The sequence below is a fragment of the Balaenoptera borealis genome (assembly GCF_965194805.1).
Source record: "Balaenoptera borealis genome assembly, chromosome: 6".
Classification (NCBI taxonomy): Eukaryota; Metazoa; Chordata; class Mammalia; order Artiodactyla; family Balaenopteridae; genus Balaenoptera; species Balaenoptera borealis.
This window is the reverse complement of record NC_138863.1, coordinates 92,265,890-92,284,420: the sequence shown is the minus strand read 5'-3', so window position 1 is coordinate 92,284,420 and position 18,531 is coordinate 92,265,890. Positions and strand designations below refer to the sequence as shown.

At 36.5% G+C, this 18,531-nt stretch overlaps 1 protein-coding gene across 2 annotated transcripts in view; it reads left to right on the top strand.

Moving 5' to 3' along the window:
• Nucleotides 1–18,531, top strand: part of THSD7B (thrombospondin type 1 domain containing 7B) — a 1,176,114-nt gene that overhangs the window by 1,070,529 nt on the left and 87,054 nt on the right. For both annotated transcript variants that reach the window (XM_082395801.1, XM_082395802.1), the window contains one exon: nucleotides 6,381–6,531. In XM_082395801.1, coding sequence (XP_082251927.1) covers nucleotides 6,381–6,531 — 151 coding nt within the window. The remainder of the gene's footprint in view (nucleotides 1–6,380; nucleotides 6,532–18,531) is intronic.

Sequence of the window (18,531 nt, the reverse complement as noted above, 5' to 3'; positions counted from 1 at the left end):
TTAGTGAATGCTCAGTTATTTACTGAGGGAGTTTGTTTAACATTTTTGTTTGGTAAATATAACAGTGGTGCAAAGGAAACAGCTGGCCTGAGTTCATCGAAAAAGTCTATTTTTAGAAATGATTTGGGAAGACAGAAGGATAATTTTATTACCAACTGAGGAAAATAGCAATAAGTGTTAGAGAATGAATAAGCAAAAGCCAAAATATTAATCATAAACAATGATTTAGTATGTAAAATCAAGAAGAAAACCCAGTGTGGTCAACTATTCAGTTGCATGAGCATAGTGTATCATTTTGCTAGATTTAGGAAGCCCCATTTCAAGTGGACACACGGTGCCCAAAGCAGGTAACTCCCTGTCAAGTTATCTATGAAGTCAGTTGCCAAGGCAGAGCTTACTTCTATGTGTTTATTGTTATTCAACACCAGTGAACTTACTTGATTCAGTAATTCAATACCCACCAATTCTGAGATTTACCTAGTCCCAGTGTTGCAAAATCACTGGTAAGCGTGTTGGAAGAAATAGCCGCTAGCACAATTATAGAGGTGCTCCTGATCACCAAGCCAGGCAAAGGGCTAGTAGACAAATTGTCTTTCCTTCCCTTTGTTCACTGCCTGTTCCCCTGGGGGCTACTTGCTCAGGCTGCCACAAACTTGGGCGTCTACCTCTTTTTCTTCAAAATCTGTGTCTCTTATGTCCTATTTTCTCATGGCTTTGAGAAATGATTGACCAGGCTAGCCTATCAAGTAATATATGTAAATGAGCTGTGACACTTCTCACTCTCATCCCAGCCCGGCCTCTTAGCAGTATTAAAGCAAAGTCTCAGGAGAGAAAGGAAAGCTTTAAGAGAATAAATTGCTAGTGGCAGAATTGTGGCAGGTTGATTGAGGAAAAACACACTTGAACAAGAGGGCCTTTAAGCCATACCTCTCAGCTCAAATGGATGAAGCCTGATATAATAAAAACAACACAACCACTAGATATGTGTTATGGGCTGAATTGTGTCCCCCCCACCCCCACCCCAGATCTATGTATTGAAGTCCTAACCTGCAGTACCTCAAAATGTGGCTGTATTTGGAGACAGAGTCTTTAAAGAGGTAATTAATGTTAAATGAGATCACTGGGACAGGCTCTAATCCAATCTGACTGATGTCCTTATAAGAAGAGGAGATAGGACATAGACACACACAGAGGAAAAAACCATGTGAAAATACAGGTAGAAGGTGGTTATCTACAAGTCCAAGGAGAGAGCCCTCAGAAGAAACCAACCCTGCCAACACCTTGATCTCAGACTTTCAGCCTCAAGCCTTACATGTATGTTATTTAAGCCACCCAGTCTGTGATATTTTGTTATGGCAGCCCTAGCTAACTAATGCAAACTCACTGTGTTACATACTTTATATATATGTGAAGCAGGTTTTCCAGACATCTTGCATTCCAAACCATTATTGGCCTTAATAAAATGGTGTTATAATGAATGAGACAGTTTATCCGTTTATCTTTCATGAAACCTCCAAACTAGAGGACATCTTCATGGTTCATACATGACAGCAATCATTTATGAATTCAAAAAATATTTATGAATATTTGCCTTCTATGTATCAGGCACTGTTCTAGGCACTGGGGATACAAAAGTGAACAAAATAAGTTACTGTCCTCAAAGAACTTAGAGCAGCAGACAAAAAAATAAATGCATAAAATACTATATAATGGAATGTCTTTGCTATGAAATGCCAAGAAGAAAAATAAAATTGCATTGGTGTCATGGAGGCTACTATTTTGGAGAGGCTGGTCAGCAAAATATTTAAGCAGAGACCTGAAAAATGTGAGAGACTTGAATGAATGTAAAGATCTATATTAAGAGAATTCCAAGGGGAAGGAGTTCCAAAGCAGGAACCTTCTTGGCTTGTTGTAACAAGATGGATTACACCACACCCCATATGGCTGGTGCCAGTACTCAAATTGTATAGTCTTCTATAATAAGGTTAAAGTATATTTTTCTAACAGCATCATGAAGCTATGGGAGGTTTGAGACAGAGTGAATGACATGCTCTTATTTACGTTTGAAAAGGACCTTGCTAGATGGAGTATAGAGAAGGAATTTTGGGGTGTGTAAGCAGCAGCAGGGATGAAGGTTTGAATGACATCCCAGAATTCCAAGTGAGAGAGGCTGATGGTTAGACGGGCTTTGTAATAGTGAAGGTGGTGAGGTGGTCACATTTGGACTATACCTGGAAGGTACAGATGACAGGATTTGCTTATAAAGTGATTATAGAATGTGGAAGAAAGAGAAGTATCAAAGATGATTGCTAGGTTTTAGGGCCTGAGCAATCATGAGAATGGTGGCGCCATTTGTTGAGATGAGAAATATTAGAAGCAAATTTGAGAGAGAAAATCAAAAGCTAGCTTTTGAACACAATAAATTTGAGATATTAGCTTTCCAACTGAGAAGGCTTGGAGTGACAGATTGGAGTTCAGAGAGTAATGGGGGTATAAATTAGGCGTCAGCTATAAGTCTGATATATATTGATAAGAAAGAAAGAAATTGCACCCTGGGGAATGCAGATATTCATAGATTAGAGCAAAGGGAAAGATCTTACAAATGAGACTGGGAAAGAGCCAGTCAACTAGAAGGAAAACCAAGAAAATGGGAAGACGAGAGTTTTTCAAAAAAGAAAGAGTAATCAATTGTTTCAAATGGTTCTGAGAAGGTTACTAAGATAAGAATTGGCTATTGAGTTTGGCAAAGGGGAGTCTGTTGATGATCTTGATATGAGTTTTCTCTGGAATGATAATAAAAGTGTGATTAAAGTAAGTCCAAGAGGTAATAATGGAGGAAGAGGAGAGAGGGCATGGAGATAGCAAATATAGACATGCTTTAAAGCAGTTTTGTAATGAGCCTGAGTGGAAATGAAGGTGATGATCAAAGGGAGATATGGCAAGGAAATTGATGGTGCAGGATATGTAACTACAGGGGCATTTTCATTTGGGAACACCTTCAATTTCAGTCTTTACTCTTGTGCTTGTCAGGACCCCTAGAAGACTCTCTTCTTAAATCACATGTGAAATAGATAATCCTAGCAACCAGTATTTGGGAAACCCAATGAAAACAGGCTGATATGGTGGACAGAATGATGGCTCCCAAAGATATCCACATTCTAACCCCTGAAATCTGTAAATATGTTACCTTAAATAGCAAAAGATTCTTCACAGATGTGATTAAGTTAAAGATCTTGAGATGGAAAGATTGTCCTGGATCCTCTGGATGGGAACATTTTATTCACCAGCGTCCTTAAAAGTGGATGAGGAGATGGGAAAGGAAAAACAAAATGTGACTAAAGAAGCAAGACACAGAGAGATACAAGGCTGCTGACTTTGAAAACAGAGAGAGGGGCCATGGCCCCAAGGCATGTGGGTGGCTTCTAGAACATGAAAGAGGTTAAGGAGACGATTCTCCTCTAGAGCCTCCAGAAAGGAATGCAGCTCTGCCAGAGCACTGACGTTAGCCTAGTGAGTTTCATGTTGGATTTCTATACTACAAAACTGAAAAATAATAAATGTGCATTAAGTCACTAAGGTATTAGTCATTTTTTTCAAAATGTTAACTTCTCCTTAAACCCTGTTTTCAATATGATGTTCCCATCCTTAATGGGGCCATGTGTTCTCTAATCCAAAGACCTGTTTTGTGACCCTCTCCAGATAATAAACCTTCAATTACCTGCAGGGGCAGGGCTGGGGCCATCACCTAGCTCTGTGAATTGGGGAATTGGGATTTGAGAGCTTAGGTACTTCTTAAACACACTTTCAATAAATCCTCCAGTTTTTCTACCTCACCTTCACTCACATTTCCAAAGGTACTTGATGCCACAAATTCCTGAATTTTCCATGTGTTCTGATGTGTAAATGGAGTTACTTTCTTTCTTTTCCCTTGAAGGCTTAGGAATCAGCTTTCTTGGTGTGCTAAGTCAGTTACCACTAGCCCATCTATTTTCCATTGTTGCCTTTCTCCTCTCCCATGTTCTTTGTCCTTGTAGGATACTGCCTTACCCTCCCTCCTTTGTTTTGTTTTGTTTTGTTTTGTTAGTCTTTTTGTAACAAATTCCTTTACTATTGTCTTTGTGGCTTATTGGGAGTGAACAAAGACTAATGCATATGTTCAACTGGACACCATTGACCAGAAGTATTACCTCTTCTTTTTTAGTGAAATCATAAAAGAACATCAGCTGAGAGTGTGCAGGCAAGAAGGAAAGCAATTTTCAGCTTTTAAGTTTGCCCAGGGAAAGACATTAAAGCCATTTCGTGGTCCCTCCTTCCACTATTGACTATTACCACAAGAGAAATTAAAGTCCGTAGGTGATTCTGTACCTTGCCTCCCTATATTAGAAGGCACGACTTACATTTTCTCTCCTTTTACCATTTTCTGTTAACCTGCTTTATACAATATCTAAAGTTTTATTACTTAGCACCTCATAAAGTTTATTTTATTTTGCACCAGCTGATAGACTACTTTGCAGTTTTCCTGAATCAAAAACAAAATATTGTTTGTATAAAAGAAACTCCAAATGTATAGGATAATTCATTCCAGCATAGCATGATTTGGGGAGCACCAAAAGTTCTCCAGCTCAGCCCTCTTAAAATGCTTATTCCTTGTCTGTGGCTTTGTGTCAGAAATTACCAGATCAGTAAATGGCACCATTTATCTCATCATCATTGTCATTTTCACCTTTACTTTGATCATTATCACTGGAAGAAGAAGGGATCTTGTCCCTTTTTTTTTTTTTTTTTTTTCCAGTTCTGTACCCCAGCACCCAAGTAAGGGCATGGTGCAGAGTAAGCCGCTCAAAATATTTATGAAATGAATCATTATTAATAAATATCTTTGTATCCCAACACCTAGCAAAAGAGGCTTATATATAGCAAGTCTTTATTAAACATTTTTGAGAAAATTATTTAAATACGAACTTCTAATTGGGATATAATATAAATGCAGAGAAATGCCCACAGCATAGGGTGCAGCTCCATGAATTTTCACAATGTAAACTCACCTGTGTAACCAACCCAGAGGCCAAGACACAAAGTATTACCAGGACTACCTAAGCCCCTATGTATCAACCAGTTCACCAAGCATAACTGCTATTCTGTCTTCTGACACCATAGATGAGTACTGCCTATTTCTTAACTTTCTATGAATGGAACCATGCAGACTATACTCTTTTGTGTCCAGCTTCTTTTGTTCAACATTATGGTTGTGAGCTCCATTCATGCTCTTTCATGCAACAGTAGTTTATGAATTCTCATTACTTTATAGCATTTAATTCAATGAGTTTATCACAGTATATTTCTCTATTTTACTGTGGCTGAATAAATATTGTAGATATTCTACTGTTGATTCTAGTTTGGTTGATTATAAATAGTGGTGCTATGAACATTTTCAGGCAGGTTTTTTTTGGGGGGGCGGTGGTCCACATTTGTACACATTTCTCTTGTGTATATAAATAGAAGTGAAATTGTTGGGTTACATAGTATATATGTGTTTAGTTTCAGTAGATACTGCCAACTAGTTTGCCAAAGCATTTATGCTCCAACCAGCAGAGTGAGAAGAGCTACAATTGCTCCACATTCTTGCCAGCCCTTGATATTTTCCATGTTTTTGATTTAAGCCATTCTGGCGGGTATATAGTAGTATAACACTTTGGTTTTAATTTGATTGAATCAATAGCATGATCATTTATCTCATCTTCATCAGCACTTATCTCAGAGCAATTATAATATGTGCATCTATAGCATGTGCTCAATTGCTGCCTGAAAATGCTTGCTAATTGCCCTTTGGTTTATGATACGAAAATTCCTTACTGAAATGCAGAAAATACCTGAAAGAAAAATATGTTCAATTATTTTTTGCATTACTTTGCCATGACCTTAATTGTACTAAGCAAAAACTAGGGAAGCTTAGATGCTCTGAGAGAGAAGTCTAGGAAAGGTCTAAGAGAGTCACGGGAATTGTGAAAGGTCTAGTTACTACAAAGTGATAGATTTATTCAGAGGAGAGTCTTCAAGATTTGTTACAATTAAAAAAAAAATTCTCTCTGTACTGGGACCTGAGTAAATATATTGTAGATTGTTCTATTTAGATGGAGGGTTCTTCAAAGATGACAATTGTCCCTTGTCTTCTGCTTTGCCGAATAAAGGGCTCTGCCCTGAGTTATCACTCAATAAAGCTGGCCTGGCTGAGAGAGGATGTTTTTTCCTGGTTTCTCTGCTGCTCTTATTTTATGTTTAACTATCTCTGAGGGGTAAGTAATTATGATACATCATAGCTATTTTAAATTTACTCCCCACCGTTTTAAGCGATCAAGCTATCTTGTGATGTTGCTTTGCAGATGCGTGAATGCTGCCGATGGTGAAGGGGGAGCAGTGGATAACAGCCTTTGCAACCAGGATGAAATTCCCTCAGAAACCCAGTCCTGCTCTCTTCTGTGTCCCAGTGAATGTGTCATGTCTGAGTGGGGACCTTGGAGCAAATGCCCACAGGTAATTTCTTTTCCCTTGTCAATGGCCTAATCCTCCAGGGCTGCCATCACTTTTGTTCTCTGCAGTTTCACAGTGCTGCTCTCCAAAGCATTCTTCTCGTAACATGGGAAAATAATTTTGCCTAAGAAAGAAAAAAAAAAAAATTTCAGCAAGTGAAACTGAACAATTTAAAATGCCAGTGCTTCCTTTAAGGCCTTTATCCTGGGAACAGGAACAAGGAAAATGATCCTGTAATGATCACACTAGGATTCGAATGCATGCCCATTGTTAAAGGGGCTTCTTTGGTACCAAAATGATGCTCATTATAACCTGTTGGTTCTAATCCATTTTTACCCTTGCAGAATCACTATATCTTAGTAGCTTAACTCCACTGTGTGATTTAGCTTCCGTTAGTGATGATCTGTTTTTGCCTTGTGCTATTTTCCCCAAATGAGGTGTTCTTTTGCCATGTTCTTCTTCCAAAGCTGACCCAAAAAACAAAAAAAAACATTTTTTTTTAAAGTCTAAAGCACTTGCCTTTTTCCTCTTTTTTTTTTTTTTTTCCAAAAAAAAATGGAAACATAACAGGAGTATGGCAAAATATTCTTCAAGTAGCGTGGTTCAACTTAATAATCTCAGAAGATAACATTGGATATTTTAGACTTACCTTTCTGCCTAAAAAGCTAAAAAAGAAAATGAGGATGAGGAACATATTATATGGCTCCAAATGTTGGGAAGGAAAGAATTAGGATACTTTGATCTCAGTGGTGATACTGACAATTTATGGAAAGATTGTGGAAAATCTTTGTATGAAAATGGAAAATTTTTTTTAAATTTTATTGAAGTGTAGTTGATTTACAATGTTGTGTTAATTTCTTCTGTACAGAAAAGTGACTCAGTTATACATATATATATTTTTTTTCATATTCTTTTCCATTATGGTTTGTCACAGGATATTGAATATAGTTCCCTATGCTATATGGTAGAACCTTGTTGTTTATGCATCCTATATGTAACAGTTTGCCTCTTCTAATCCCATACTCCCAATCCATCCCTCCCCTGTCCCCCTCCCCCTTGGCAACCACAGGTCTGTTCTCTATATCTGTGAATCTGTTTTTGTTTACAGATATGTTGATTCGTATCGTATTTTAGATTCCACATATAAGTGACCATATGGTATTTGTTTTTCTCTTTCTGACTTACTTCGCTTAGTATGATAATCTCTAGGTCCATCCATGTTGCTACAAATGGCATTATTTCATTCTTTTTGATGGCTGAGTAATATTCTATTGTATATATATACCATATCTTCTTTATCCATTCTTCTGTTGATGGACATGTAGGTTGTGTCCATGTCTTGGCTATTGTAAATAGTGCTGCTATGAACATAGGGGTGCATGTATCTTTTCAAATTATAGTTTTATCTGGGTATATACCCAGGAGTGGGATTTTTGGATCATATGGCAACTCTATATTTTTAGTCTTTTGAGGAACCTCCATACTGTTTTCCATAGTAGCTGCACCAATTTACATTCCCACCAACAGTGTAGGTGGGTTCCCTTTTCTCCACACCCTCTCCAGTATTTGTTATTTGTAGACTTTTTAATGGTGGCCATTCTGACCGGTGTGAGGTGATAACTCATTGTAGTTTTGATATTCATTTCTGTAATAATTAGTGGTGTTGAGCATATTTTCATGTGCCTATTTGCTGCCTGTATGTCTTCTTTGGAGAAATGTGTAGGCCTTCTGCCCATTTTTTTGATTGGGTTGTTTGTTTTTTTGTTGTTGAGTTGTATGAGCCATTAGTATATTTTGGAAATTAAGCCGTTGTCAGTTGCATTGTTTGCAAATATTGTCTCCCATTCCACATTCTGTAGGTTGTCTTTTCACTTTGTTTATGGTTACCTTTGCTGTGCAAAAGCTTGTAAGTTTGATTGGGTCCCATTTGTTTATTTTTGTTTTTATTTCTATTGCCTTGGGAGAGTGACCTAATAAAACTTTGGCATAATTTACATCAAAGAATGTTTTGCCTGGAAGATATTTTTGAAATTAGTTAATACCCTATATTTGCAGTTTTTAGTTGTTGATTCCTTATTAATTATTGCAAATTTATCTTTGATGTTTCTATAATTCTATTCCTGAAAGAGATTTTCCTTGTTCTTTGGGGATAGGACAATACAGTATTAAGATAAAGAGGCACCAATAAAGGATAATTTGTAGGAGTGGAATGCTTGTCCTACTAAGTCATTTATTTTGTGTATAACTTGAATATAATGAAAGTTCACATTTCATGAGCACTTATTTTGTGCAAGGCATGTGTAAGAATGATTCCCTTTAGCTCTTGCAGTAATCCTACTAAGTACATACTGTTACCAGTCCCATTGGACAGCTGAAGAAACTGATTCTCAGAAAGGCTAAGTAGCTTTCACAAAGTTTCACATTTACTAAGTTTCACATTTACTAAGTGATGGAGCTGAGGATGAGCTGTATTCTGTCTGATGGAGCCAGTGCCTTTGATCTCACATTCTTGGCTCACTTATCTTAGAAGAATTAAGGTAGATTTAGACTCATTACTTCTCTTTCTTTAAGTTGCAACATTTATTTTAAGAACAAAGCTAGTTGTTTGAGCTGTCTGTATGATTATTCCATGACTGAGGACATACATTCACACTTTAGAAAGTGTGGCAGCATATACTCTTTATTAATCAACTTGCAGAAGAATTAGCAACCTGAAGAAGTTTAATTAATTGCAGAGGTCATTATCTTCCTCACTTCTTGTTTTCTAATTTGCTCACAGAAGACTCCATCAAGCTGTAATCACTTTGCCATGAAAGCGTTGCCCCCTTAAGTCAAGGTATCTGGCCACTGAGCTAACATGTTTGTCTTGGGAGCATTTTATACAATGTTGTGATGGCCCTGGCATTCTGTGTTTGCTTCTTCAGGTTTCTTGGAGGCAATTTGCTTTAAGGTCTGCTTCTCTAAACATAATCACTTTATTTTTGGAGTGTTTAGAAATTGGAGCTAGAGAAAATATTTTAACTTCCTTTCATATGTCTGGAAGATGACACAGACAGTTACTTGCCTGTCAGCATGAAGTGAGAAGGTTGTTTTTTAAACTGCTTATATTCCTTCTTCGTTACATAGTAATAATAATAGCTCTGACAACAACAACAGTACTGTCATTGAGCACATCTTATGTAACTGACACCGTGCTGAAGTTTCATAACTACACTTTGCTATGATTTTAGGACACTTATCCACGGTCACTCAGGTCTATCCAACCACAGTGGCCTCGTTCTTTCTCAGATGCACACTGCTCTCAAGTGTAAATAAAGACTTAAGAATGGGGAAAACAAAAAAAAGGTAATTGGGACTCATGCCTGATTGTTTTCTCTATCTCCAGATATGTTGCATCATTTTAATAAATTGCAGCATCTTGGCATAATGCCCCAACATCATGGGCACTTAAGTGGTGCTTGATGGTGATCATGGTCATGATTATAGCAAAGTTAGCAAGCAGAATCTGTGTGCTTGAAGTTTAATTAGCACTTCAATGTGCATTTCCTGAGAAAAAAGGAAACAATTACTGTATAATTGTGCGGATTCATGGATTCTAAATATTGGCCATTATTTTACCAAGTTCTCCTTGACAGTCTGCAGTGTGACATATGTTAATGAAACCAATTCACTGTGTTATTTTTTCTTCTTCTTTTTCTCCCCAGGACAGTTCTTTAGAGCCAAACACATAAACAAACAAAAAAATAAGTTCCAAAAAAACCCACCAATATTTCTGAGACAAAAATATGTTTCTGTTATATATCCACAAAATGCTCTGAAATTTATATTTTGATTTAGCTATAAAAACATTATTTATTGTGAAATAAGCTTAATAACGTTTTTAAACATGGTTAAGTAAATAGATTTGGCAGTTAATGAAAAGAAACTCAGCAAAACCAATTAAGTAATTAAAACTATTTCTTGAATTCCTGTGTGAGTCCTACCCTCTGAGGCCAAACATGTCTACCAGACTATCAGTGCATCGAGGAGTTTACAGCTCTCAGTATCTTTTATAAATACGTACTGTATAGGTGCAGCAAAGGATTCAGTAGTCACACAGTGTTCCCTAATAAGATGGTAGGCACTATATAAAATAATTAAAAATAGACTTTTCTAACCTCTGGGTCAATGATTTTCACACAGATCCTCTGCCCCAGCCCGGAAATTCCGAGTCAGTATGCCTGGAGTGGTTCCCATGAATTTCCATGTGTAACAACTTTCCAGGTGATGCTGATTCTGCTATTCTGGAGACACCTTTCCACTCACAAGGCTCTTGGTCATTACCTCTAAGTCATTTTCTTTCTCAATCTCATTTGAATTACAATTTTTTGCATAATCCTACTTATTTGTTCATTTTGGGGGGAAATGGCATTTTTAAAATTTATTTTCTTCTACGTTTATTTGAGGTATAATGGACATACAACACTGTATAAGTTTAGGGTATACAGCATAATGATTTGACTTACGTACATCATGAAATGATCACCGCAGTATGTTTAGTGAACATCCGTCATCTCATATACATAGAAAATTAAAGAAATGAAAAAAATTTCCTCTTGTGATGAGGACTCTTAGGATTACTCTCTTAACAACTTTCCTATGTAACAGACAGCCGTGTTAATTACATGCATCATGTTGTACATTACATCCCTAGTACATACTTACCTTATAACTGGAAGTTGGTACCTCTTGACTGCCTTCCTCCAGTTCCTTCTCCCCCCACCCCCACCTCTGCTAACCACAAAGCTGATCTCTTTCTCTATGAGTTTGTTTGTTTTTGAAGTATAATTGACCTACAACACTTTGTAAGTTCCTGTCACACAGCATGCTTTGTTGAATACTGAATAAGCACCTAGCATTATGTGGAAACTTAGCTTATATTTATAGATGCTTTCCACCCGCCAGACAATGTACTTAGCACTTTATTATTTCAGCTAATCTGCATAATGTGAGTATGAAATAGATACTATTATCCCCACAATGTATAGATGAGGAAACTGAGTCTCAGAGAAATTAGTAACCTCTTGCTTTTAAAGAGCAGGAAGAGGCACAGTGACTATATAAGCACAGGAGACCATATACCCTCCTACCCACTGCAAAAGAAATAGAAGCCACACTTCCTGTAAATTTGTTGTCTCCTTTTCTGGTTTACTTGGTTATTATATTTGTGAAGGAAGATATTTCTAAATTGAGCAGTCTACTTCATTTGAGTAGTTTGCCAAAGAAGGAAAGGAAGGGAGTCATGACAGAGGGTGCGAGCTAATGCCCTGAAATACTTGCTGGCTATGTGATTGTGGCCAAGTTACTTACACTTCTGAGTTGTAGGTTCCTTATCAGAAAAATAAGGATAATTACAGCTGTTTTTCCAGATTGCTTAAGGATTAGAGATAATATCTATAAAATGAATAGCACAGGGTATTACCTAATACAGGTTTGTTTAAAAAAAAAAAAAAAGAGGAGGAGGGAGGAGAAGGAGGAAGAAGAAGAAGAAGCAAATCACAGTTCCCCCTTACATTGTTTGTAATGTCAGGAAACAGAAGACAGCTGTACATTTTCTAAGACATACGGGAAATATCCATTCCCCCCCCACAAAATGAGTTAACACTTAGTCTTACAGAAATAAAATGTCACCTTCTTTGCTGAAAAATGACTTATGCCTAATTTAATAGTGGTCCCCAAAAGCAAGGCATCCGAACGACAACTTTGAATGGATGGGTTACTACACGTACAGTAACTGCCAATTGCCAACTATAACAAAGAGGAAACAAGACAGAGGCATTAAAAATTGTAATGGGGGGCTTCCCTGGTGGCGCAGTGGTTGAGAATCTGCCTGCCAATGCAGGGGACACGGGTTCGAGCCCTGGTCTGGGAAGATCCCACATGCCACGGAGCAACTACGCCCGTGAGCCACAACTACTGAGCCTTTGCGTCTGGAGCCTGTGCTCCGCAACAAGAGAGGCCGCGATAGTGAGAGGCCCGCGCACCGCGATGAAGAGTGGCCCCTGCTTGCCGCAACTAGAGAGAGCCCTCGCACAGAAACGAAGACCCAACGCAGCCATAAATAAATAAATAAATAAAGGAGTTCCTTAAAAAAAATTTAAAAAAAAATAAATAAATAAAAAAAATTAAAAAAAAAAAAATTGTAATGGGACCATTTTAACTGTCCTGGGAAGAACTGGAGACTGTAAATGGATCAAGCAGAAACAAACACAATTCAAAGCAGAATTTGAAGAAAATGGAAAACTATGTGTTTCACTTATTTTCATGTTCTGGTTTTTTTCTTGTTCCCATAAGATACACACACACACACATCAATATATACGTATATTTTTTGACTCCAATATGCTCACTTCTGTAGAATGCTTTAATGTGAAAGGAAGCTTGTGGAATTATACATATAAAACCTTTTGAAATAGCGTTCACTCTCTAAAGGCATGTGTGTATAAATACACATGTGTATGTATATTCATATATGTATATGTATATATGTATAAGTACATATATGTATATATTTAATAGTTCATTGTTTATTACCCAGTGTTCCTCTTTAATCTATCTAATGTTTTTCCAGTTTTTATTCCTTATCCTTCATACTTCAAAATTATGCTGATGAGTATTCACAGAATCTTCAGGAGAGGTTTATAAATTTCTGAATTCACAAACTGCTCGGCCCCTGGCACATCTGAAGGAATACATGGTTCTCTTTATTTATGATACCAACCCCTACAGAAAATCTCCATTGAGTAATAAAGTGTTCCTATTTATAATTCTCCTTGGAGGCTTGACAAAGAAATTTCTTGAACAATTGTATTGATAAGAAGCAGCAAGGAGGGTCTTGGAGATGAATTTCCAAGCTGCTGTATACTTTACAGAAGGAAGCCTTCACAAACCCTCTCCAGAAAGATGACATAAGTTTAGCAAACGTATTTGAACTTCAGTTGATTCACTCCCAGCTGAATGCATCAAAGCCTGGCTAGGACTGCAGCTGGGCATCCTCTCACACTGTGGAAATTGGAGACTCATTAAACAGTGGTCCGAATGCAACCTCATGATCAAACGGTGATTCAGACCTTTGCATTATCACCAGAACAACCTCTGGAGAAAGATCACAAAGGGAAACTTTGCAAAGAAACTATATAGGGCTTAAGTGTCATCAAATCTAGATTCTATCATAGTCTTAGTGTACTTCCAAAATACATATTTTTTCTATACTTTGCTCTTTTCTCTAATTCTTTATCTATGCAGCATACACTAATGAAAGCCAGTGCAGATATATACCGGCATGTACACACTGCCATTACTCCTGCAGGCAAAGACACAGACACTGCTTTAAAAGAGAAGGAGAAATGCATGCCAGTTTTCTGATAAGTGCTCCAGAATTAAGCATTTGAAGTTAAGAAAAATACCTTTTTTTTTTCATGGTGCTCCTGTGTTATTTTTGGTAAGGGCTATCAACAGTGACATTCTATTGCTGATGACTCAGCATCTTCAGCACCTTGGCATTACCTCTGAAAGTTATGTTTCCAGGAAAGCAATTTACCCCAATGTTTACGGCTAGTCCTCAGCTCCAAGTGCTTCATCAGCCTTTCCTCACAGTCTGTAACATGCACATGACAACCTCTATTTGTCTCTGGAGGGCATGTCTAATGATCACAACCCTCAAGCTGCCCAGTGCTTTCCTTTGACTCACAACTGAAAGCCAGAGGAGAAAGATAATAATTTTCTATATTCTGGATTGCAAATTCTGGTTGCTTCTGTTAAATTGATACTGGCTCTTGTCAGAAACCAGTAATTCATTGCTCAGGGACTTGTGGAGTATTTCACCTTTGTGTGCAGTGAGCTTGCATATCACTCAGAACCATTCTTATTTCCACAACCATATTAGGTCCTATAACAGAAGGTATCTCATTTCATGCAGGTTAGCAGCAAATGACAATCCTATAAAAGCAGTCTTTGAGCTGCTCCAGGTTTTAAAACTTAATATGTTTGTTATCGTTCTTTTTTATGCAGTACAATTTCTGACTCTCACTAACACCAATCTGAAATACAAAATAAGGGTTCCATTGCTCTCAATGTCCCTGTCTGTCTATGCTTGTCTTTCTCTCTACCTCTCTCTCTGCCTGTCTTTATCTCTACTTTATAATATAAATTCTCAGAAAAAATTATGTAATAAGCCCCATAAATTAATCACCCAACTTCAATATTGATCTCCCAGCTTCAGTAGTTATCTACATATGACAATTTTACTCATTTCTTCTTCCCCAGTTCTTATCCCTTCTCCTATAAATGACTTTAAAGTATATCCCACACTTTGTATCATTTCATCCACAAATACTTTTATATATCTTCCTAAGAAATAAGACTAATTACAATGACAACAGAAAAAACACAGTATTTTTTACACCTTGTAGGAGGATGATTTTCAGAAAATTAAAAACATGACTCTCATACAAAGTGTCAAAAATTAATTAACTCATTTATGATTAAAGCAGCATGATTGTAAGGTTCAAGGAGAATTGGAGAGGACAGAGAACTTCTAGCAAGGATGGAATATCAATTGTTTTATTTGGATTAGATTGAATTTATGCTCCCACTGTAAACAACTAAAAGAAGAGCAAAATATATAAAACAACAGTTTTTAGACATTGGCCAACAGGTAGCATTGAACCATGATCCTAAGGGAAGAAAACCAAATGAGGTGAGCCTTACAATCACCATGGCTTTCTGGATAGAGAATTTTCTGGATTATGGTGCCAGGAATGATACCCCAACAAGAATATAGTGAAGCGGCAGAAATCAGAGGTCTGAGAGGTAGAGGAGGCTGAAATTTGAAGGGCAAAATATTGAAGAGAGTAGAGCTAGGCAAAGAAAGAAATCTAGATATCCATATAGGGGGTCCCTTTAAGTCCTTGGTTAAAACTAATTTGCACATGCATGGAGTGAAGCTCCATGAGTTCAGACAAAGAATGACTCCTGGGAAGCTGCAAGGTGTACACATTCCGAAGGTCACATAAGTCTGGGAGATATTTCAATTCTACTGAGCCAGTTCAGAGATACCTCTTCAAGCCCTCAGGCCATTTGACAGTGACCTGACAAGGGTTATGCCCTAGAAGAAGGGCTAAATTAGCCCTAGTGTACAGTCTACTCTACAATTACCCTAATGAAATTTAGACAAACCTTAGAAGGATCAAGGAGATCCACCAGTAACTTTACTGCCTGCCAGAACAAACTTCAACACACTTAAGTGGAAGACAAAATTTTTTTTAATTAAAAAAAATAAAAATTGAACAGTGTAACATTCACAGTGTCTAAGAGTGATTTGTGACCAGAAGAAGGCATGATCTGGGCTTAGGCACTGCTGATAATATTTTGTTTCTTGAGCTCTGATCTGATGTCTAATTAAACTATTGGATGTTATATATATATATATATATATATATATATATCACATTCAGCATGTTTTCTAAATTTTCTTATTAATTCTGGTAGCTTTCTTTATTGGTTCATGTATTTAGGTTTTCCTCATCATATAATCATACAACTTATATATAATCATATAATCTGCAAATAACTATTTTTATCTAGCTTTTTGATATTTACATCATTTTTTTCTGGATATATTTTATTAGAAGGAACTTTCTAAATAATGCTAAAAATCAAATAAAAATTATTTCAGTTTTTTACTGGTTTCAGTCATAATGTGATGCTTGAGCCATTCTTTTAAATAGAAGTTTAGTTGATTTACAACATTATATTAGTTTCAGGTGTACAGCATAGTGATTCAGTATTTTTCTAGATTATACTCCATTGAAAGTTATTATAAGATAATGGCTATAATTCCCTATACTATACCATATATCCTTATTACTTATCTATTTTATACATAGTAGTTTGTATCTCTTAATCTCATACCCCTAACGTGCCCCTCTCTACTTCCCTCTCTCCATTGGTAACCACTAGTTTGTCTTCTGTATTTGTGAGTCTTTTCTCTTTTGCTAAGTACATTCATTTGCATCATTTTTTAGATTCCATATGTAAGTGATATCTTACATTATTTGTCTTTCTCTGACCTATTTAACTAAGCATAATATTCTCTAGGTTCATCCACATTGCTACAAGTGGCAGAATTTCATTGTTTTTTATGGCTGAGTAATATTTCATTGTATATATAAAATACATCTTCTTTATCCATTTGTCTGTTGATGGACACTTGGGTTGCTTCTTTATCTTGGATATTGTAAATAGTGCTGATATGAACATTGGGGTGCATGCATCTTTTTGAATTACTGTTTTAGTTGTTTTTTTTTTTTCTGGATATATAGCCAGGAGTGGAATTGCTGGTTCATATGGTAGTTCTATTTTTAGTTTTTTGAGGAACCTGCATACTGTTTTTGATAGTGGCTGCACTAATTTACGTTCCCACCAACAGTGTACAAGGGTTTCCTTTTCTCCATATCCTTGCCAACATTTGTTATCTGTAGACATTTTGATGATAGCCATGCTGACAGGTGTGAAGTGATATCTCATTGTGGTTTTGATTCGCATTTCTCTAATAGTGACATTGAGAATCTTTTCATGCGCCTCTTAGCCATCTGTATGTCTTCTTTGGAAAAATGTCTATTCAGTTCTTCTGCCCAGTTTTTTGATTGGGTTGTTTGTTTTGTTGATATTGTGTTCTATGAACTGTTTATATATTTTGGATATTAACCCCTTGTTGGTCATATCATTTGCATGTATTTTCTCCCATTCTCCAGATTGTCTTTTTGTTTTGTCAGTGGTTTCCCCTGTTATGTAAAAACTTTTCAGTTTGTCCCATTTGTTTATTTTTGCTTTCGTTTCTTTTGCTTTAGGAGATACATCCAAAAAATATTACTATGATTTATGTCACAGAGTGTTCTTGCCTATGTTCACTTCTATGAGTTTTATGGTTTCGGGTCTTATATTTAGATCTTTAATCCATTTTGAGTTTATTTTTGTATATGGTGTGAGGTAATGTTCCAATCTCATTGTTTTACATGTAGCTGTCCAGTTTTCCCAGCACCACTTATTGAAGAGATTGTCTTTTCTCTCTTGTATATTCTGACCTCCTTTGTTGTAGATTAATTGACTGTAGGTGCATGGGTTTATTTCTAGGCTCTCTATTTTGTTCCATTGATCTATGTTTTTGTGCCAGCACCATGATGTTTTGATTACTGTAACTTTGCAGTACAATCTGAAGTCAGGGAGGGTGATACCTCCAGCCTTGTTCTTCTTTCTCAAGATTACTTTGGCAATGAGAGGTCTTTTGTGATTCCATATGAATTTTAGGATTATTTGTTCTAGTTCTGTAAAAAGTGTCATGGGTACTTTGATTGGTATTGCATTAAATCTGTAGATTGCTTTGGGCAGTATAGCCATTTTAATAATATTAATCCTTCCAATCCAAGAGCACAAGGATATCTTTCCATTTCTTTATTTCATCTTCAATTTCCTTTATCAATGTTTTATAGTTTTCAGAGTACAGGCCTTTCATTTCTTGGTTAAGTTTATTCATAGGTATTTCATTCTTTTTGATGTGATTTCAAATGGGATTTTTTTTTACTTTCTCATTCTGATAGTTCATTATTAGCATATAGAAAAGCAACAAATTTCTGTATATTAATATTGAATCCTGCAACATTGCTGAATTCATTTATTAATTTTAATAGTTTTGGGGTAGAGATTTTAGAGTTTTCTGTGTAAAGTATCATGTCATCTGCTAATAGTGACAGTTATACTTCTTTTCCAATTTGAATGCCTTTTATTTTTTATTTTTTTCTTGTATGGTTGCTGTGTCTAGGATTTCCAATACTATGTTAAATGGTGGAGAGGGAGAGGTAAGAGTGGGTATCTTTGTCTTATTCCTGAATTTAGAGGAAAGGCTTTCAGTTTTTCACTGCTGAGTATGATGTTAGCCGTGTGTTTGTCATAAATGGCTTTTATTAT